The 5,689-nt window shown below is 51.1% G+C and overlaps 2 protein-coding genes and 1 non-coding gene across 3 annotated transcripts; 1 reads left to right on the forward strand and 2 right to left on the reverse strand.

The window, feature by feature from the left end:
- On the reverse strand, window positions 1–744 carry LOC127308805 (DNA-directed RNA polymerase II subunit 4). Its single transcript, XM_051339706.2, has 2 exons — window positions 613–744; window positions 1–517 (listed from the first exon to the last, which is right to left on the reverse strand). The coding sequence occupies exons 1-2, from the start codon at window positions 668–670 to the stop codon at window positions 147–149; spliced, it is 429 nt and encodes a 142-aa protein (XP_051195666.1). The 5' UTR covers window positions 671–744; the 3' UTR covers window positions 1–146.
- A 321-nt stretch (window positions 745–1,065) lies between these two features.
- On the forward strand, window positions 1,066–1,138 carry TRNAA-CGC (transfer RNA alanine (anticodon CGC)). The gene has a single exon. It is a non-coding gene; the product is annotated as a tRNA-Ala (tRNA).
- A 1,256-nt stretch (window positions 1,139–2,394) lies between these two features.
- LOC127310759 (F-box/LRR-repeat/kelch-repeat protein At1g09650-like) lies at window positions 2,395–3,633 on the reverse strand. The gene has a single exon (XM_051341404.1). The coding sequence runs from the start codon at window positions 3,631–3,633 to the stop codon at window positions 2,395–2,397; it is 1,239 nt and encodes a 412-aa protein (XP_051197364.1).
- Between the last annotated feature and the right edge of the window lie 2,056 nt (window positions 3,634–5,689).

Below are 5,689 nucleotides of genomic sequence, written 5' to 3' on the forward strand. Positions count from 1 at the left end.
TTGGTTTTAACTCGGTACATTAACAGACACCCAAAAGGTCGGTCATATTATGATGATTCCAAAGGAGATAATGCGAAGATTAAGCTACCAGTAGTTACTAGCACATCATCATGTGACCTTAATTGATATACTACTACACTGAGGTGCTACTCGAACTTCTTGATGAGCGAGAGGTCGTTGAGCATCTTGTCGATCCTCTCGTCGCCCTGGAACCTTCCCCCGGGCACGAGGGACGGGACCAGCGCCCTGGCCTCGTCGGCGGTGTCGGGGCAGAGGTTCCCGAGCGTGCAGAGCTCGAACTCGTGGAGGCTGTATCGCGAGAGCGTCTCGCGCACCTGGCGCACGGCGTCGGGGTTCTTGTAGCGGCTGAAGCGCTTGACGTAGCCCTGCGACTTCTCGAAGACCTGCGAGACCTGGTCGGCGCCGCCGTCGGAGGACATGTGCTGCAGCTGCTCGTACTTGTGCTCCAGGATGATGGCCACCTCGCAGTTCATCAGGCACTTGGCCTTGAGGAACTCTGCAAGCCCGGATCAAGGGTTAGGCGGATCTCGCTGGGGAAGGGGTTTGGGGGTGAACCCTAGGGAGGGGAGGAGGGAGGGGGGTAGGGCGCACCTTCGCCGATCTTGAGCTCGGCGGCGTTCTCCTCCTCCTCGCGCGGCTCGCCGGACATGGCTCTCCCCGGTGTGGACGGAAGGAAAGAAGCTCTCGTCCTCCTCGTGGTCCTGCTGGAGAAACGGCGAGCGGTGAGCAATCGCGCGGGGAGGAAGAAGGAGAGCGGCGGTAGCTGTAAGTAGAAGGAGGAGAGCGGCGGATGCCGTCTCCGGCGAGGAGGGTGCTCACCTGAGCTGAGCTGCGGAGGCGCTGGGAGTGGATTCGGGGACGGAAAGGAGAAGAGAAGGAGAGGATGAAGGAGGCGGCGGAGATTAGTGGTGGGCCTGCGGGATTTGGATTGGCAACGGGCCGGGCCGTGTGCCACCTCGATGGCGACGAGCCCAGCCGTCTTCTCCAGCGACAGATGCAAGTTTTTGTTATATAGAGTAAGGCACCCAAATTCTCACGTCGATAGGGGGTGTAGCTCATATGGTAGAGCGCTCGCTTCGCATGCGAGAGGCACGGGGTTCGATTCCCCGCACCTCCAGATTTTTGTCACCTTTTTATTTTGTTATTTTTCTGTAAACTTGCCGCCTTGAGAAGAGCGTGTCTTTTTTTTAATATTTCACTTTTCTTTGTTATTAAGAGTATAAATACTTCATGTGTTCACTGTTTCCAGACTTCAACTTTGTGGAGAAAATAGCCAAGCCTGCAACTAGAATGTTCGTTGGTCAAGAAAAACTTTTCTCTCTCTCATCACACTCTCATCTGCACATCCCTAAGAAATGATTGCCATTGTTTTCTTATACAAGTCAGACGTCTACCATTACACAAGTTCAAACTATATTTTTCAAGGAAGTGACGCACTTCCTTTCAAGCATTTCCCTAAAATCATTACTTAAAGTGATCGGTTCTACTAAATCGGGGAAGAGTAACAAAGAACAAGATTGTATGTCTCTTCAACTATTAATTTGTGCCACATTGATGAGTGCACACAACATGTGGAAGCTATCCACTCCAACAAATAGTTTACAATTGTTCTACGATGCATGGTAGTCCTACCTTATGTGTAAGAAGGACCCTTAGTTATCATGTCTCCTATGCTCCTAGCTTCAATAACCACATGACATCATACTACAAAAAAAAAACGGTGGACCGTGATGTTCAAACAAATGTCATGGCTTTCAAGGATTCCGAGGTGTCAACAGGCACTCCATCCCGGTTGCCCGTGACATTTTTGACCTATTTTCGTCGTGGATTTCATCATGTGGTTGATGGGAGGCTCGTCGGCCTAGTTTTCTATGACATTCACGGGTGTATTTTCTAGGTTGGGAAGGCCCATTCTAGCCCCGTTTGACACATTTTTTGTGGACGATCGTGTTATCTGCGCCTAGACCCCACATGTCATTCCTGATTTGTGCAATTGCGTCTCAACTCTCACCGTCATTTCTCACGGTTTCGCTCGAGCCCGTGATGAAGAAACAAAATCCGTACATAAAATGTGTCTACATACATCCAAATCAGCGACATCTAATATGGAACAGAGGGAGTACTAAATATGACACTTGCATACTAACATGTACAATAAAACTAGCAGCCTTTTAGCTTTCATAGGTTCAAGTTCACCGGAGGGCAAACTCTTGTGTTTGAGATCCATATAAATACGGACATCCACCGGTAAGATTAATTGTTTGCTCTTGGAGATTGTAAGCAAGAAGCAGGCCAACGGATGATGAATTTGATCAAAATCACAAGATCGTAGCAATAACTCCATGCATTTGAAATCAGTTCAGTTGTTTTTTTCTAATACACTGTAGCAAGGCTGTGTTTAAACAAAGAGACTCTTGAGAGAGATAGCCTAGTTTCAGCACGACTTGTTTCTCCTCCAAGTTGAAATATGGTTACTAGAGCTCCACACACGGGATCATAGGTGACCACCTTGCCTTTGGACGTGGCAATGAAAATCACCCTGTTCTTCTTTCCCAACACTCTGACATGCCGTGGCCCAGTCAGATCATCTCTTCCAACATGCTGCGCTGCCAATGCCAAATCGATGCGAAGCTCCAGCGACCAGCAGTCACCACCATTGCCGTACTTCCAGATCTCCAGCAGACCAGCAGAGTTATGACGAAGGTCCCGGACCATGCACAGCCTGCCATCGAGTTCTGTCAGGTGCGCCGTTCCTCTGCCGTCCCAGTCGAAGGGCGGTGGCCGGACCCAGCAGCCAAAGGTCTCGTCCGCGACGGAGAAAGACAGCACCGCCACAGGCATGCTCTCAGGCATGGTCGGGTTGACGAGCCAGTGGAGAAAACCGTCCACGAAAACTGGTTCCAGGTTGTCCTTGGTCGCCGTCAGCAGCTCAGGCCCGGCGAGCGTGGAAGGCACGACGCCGCCGGGGGAGGGTGGTCTCCAGCGGCGGTCAGCTGGGCCGCTGCCGAGGGTGTACAGCTCGCACTTGATCGTGGGGGATTTGTCTCCGGAGCGCTCGCCGGAACCGTTGAACAGCCGCACCACCTTGTGCGTCTTGGCCCTGGCGTCGAACCCGAGGCCGGCGGTCGATGGATAGAGCGCCGCCCAGTTACCCCGGCAAGAAGGCGGCGGCGGTAACTTGGCGCTCGCTCGCGTGGTCGCGTTGAGGACATGGTAGGGTTCTGACATCGACAGGGGCTTGTGCAGGAGGCTGAGGCCGTGGCACGGCGCCGGCGATATGGCCACGAACTTCCTTCGCGCGTCATCGAGGGTGAAAAGCTGCGTGCCGCCTCCGGTGCGCAGCTCCGTCGGCTCCCCGGCGTTGCATGACGGCAAGGAGAGGAACAGCAGCTGAGCCGCTGGCTCCATCTCCGTCGTCGTCGACTCCGCAAGCTTCGTCCACGTCGAGCAGAACTCATCTGAGGATAGCAGCGCCGCCCAGCGGCGGCACACAGCGCTGAAGCGGAGGATGGATTTCGCGGGCAGACGCGTGAGCACCTCCAACTCCATCTCCTCAGGCAGCATGGACAACACGGTCCTTGCCGTCTTCTTGTTCCGCGTCATCGTCGCCATGTCCGATCGGCTTACCAGGGGATGCGAAACCGACTATGTACTCTCAAAATCTTGTTGGTCGCAAAAGTTAGGTCAGAGTTGGATATATAATACGTATAAAAGATGGGTCTTACCTTACGACACCGGCCGTATTCCGATCGAATACGTACGCCCAGCCTGCCACCATACCGATTCAGTCCGTGATATTGGACCTTTTAGTTAGGTGTACGTACCTTGCGAGAAATAATTGTAATTCTAAGCAGAAAAAAAGAAGAGAAATAATTGTAAATTCTGACAAGGTAAATAGAGTAATTGTAATTTCTGCTTTCTTTATTGTGCCCCCATGCTGTGTAGTACATCATCGTGATTGTGTCTTCCATGCATGTATGGGCAACAGAGCGGCAATGCTACACTTATGGGAAACACTTACATAAAACAATTTATGGAATGAGGTGGAGGCACATAATTGGGTAGATTTTTTCCTTCCCTTGTTTTTAGGATCGTGAACCACTCATCCGAACAACACGTCAGCCCGTAAACCACAACCCGGAAGAATCCTCCCGTAAACCACAGAGGGAGCTTTTCCATCCTGGCGGGGCTATTGATTGCACTAAAAGATTCTTAATTTGTGGTGGCACTAGAGTAATAACCGGAAGAAGGTTAGAGAAGGCGAATTGCCTGTGAATGCTGAAGAAATTCTCTGCCGCTCGGTTTGTCAAACTGATGAATATCCGGAGCATTTTGGTAAGAACAAGAACAAAGAGAAATAAGATTGGGAGAAGTGGTGTTCGCCAGTAGATTGTTATCTAAAGCTGAACAAGAGTTGCAGCTCAGAGCTATTCACCCTTGGAGGCAGATTACACACTATCACCCTGAACCAAGGCTCGTAATGCCTCGAGATGTTGGTCATGCATGCTAGAGCTTTCCTTTGTCGCTTCTGGTTTGGTTCCATAGCCTTTCGCGACATCTTGGAGATTTCCTGATACAACAAAATATAAGTTACCTCTCACACTTTGTCAATTCGATGTGCTAGTGTGCTACACCGTATCATCAAGGGATAGAACATCTATGTGGTACGTTGTATTAGATCGATGCGACCATAAAATTATACGAGAGATTTTATCACTATCTATGGGTGTCTCTGCCTTTTGATGCCCTTCGACTCCAGCCGGTGGCACACATGCGTCGTCTCGGCCGCGCGCAACCTTTCGGCCACACCATCGACACAGGTGGTGTCGGTGCGTTGTGTGGTCTCGGATGCGCGCTGCCCTTCGATTATGTCGATGGTGCAGTGACGGTGCTGGGTCTCGGCGGACCAAGGCCGTTCAACTACTCCAGCGACTCCTCGAGCTGGGTTGTCCCTTGATACGTCTCAAACGTATCTATAATTTCTTATGTTCCATGCTAGTTTTATGACAATACTCACATGTTTTATATACACTTTATATCGTTTTTATGCATTTTCCGGAACTAACCTATTAACAAGATGCCGAAGTGCCAGTTCCTGTTTTCTGCTGTTTTTGGTTTCAAAAATTCTACACATGAAATATTCTCGGAATTGGACCCCACGAAGACGGAAGTTAATATTTTGCCGAGACGGACCTGGAGAGCCAGAGAAGGGCCGGAGGGGGGCCAAGGGGTCCCCACACCATAGGGGGGCGCGGGCCCAACCCTGGCCGCGCCGCCATGTGGTGAGGGCACCCTGGGACTCCTCCGACTCCGCCCTTTCGCCTATATATTCTGTCCGTCGCGAAAACCCTACCACAATCGACGATATTCCAAGAAAGAGTTCCGTAGCCGCCGCCATCGCGAAGACAAGTTTCGGGGTACAAAATCTCTGTTCCGGCACGCCGCCGGGACGGGGAATTGCCCCCGGAGTCATCTCCATCGACACCACCGCCATCTTCATCGCCATTGCTGTCTCCCATGATGAGGAGGAGTAGTTCTCCCCCGAGGCTGAGGACTCTACCTGTAGCTATGTGGTTCATCTCTCTCTCCCATGGTGTGATCTTTATGTGATCATGAGCTTTGTATCACTATTAATCTATGTGCTGCTCTAGTGATGTTATTAAAGTAG

This window comes from Lolium perenne, chromosome 6 (genome assembly GCF_019359855.2).
Source record: "Lolium perenne isolate Kyuss_39 chromosome 6, Kyuss_2.0, whole genome shotgun sequence".
Classification (NCBI taxonomy): Eukaryota; Viridiplantae; Streptophyta; class Magnoliopsida; order Poales; family Poaceae; genus Lolium; species Lolium perenne.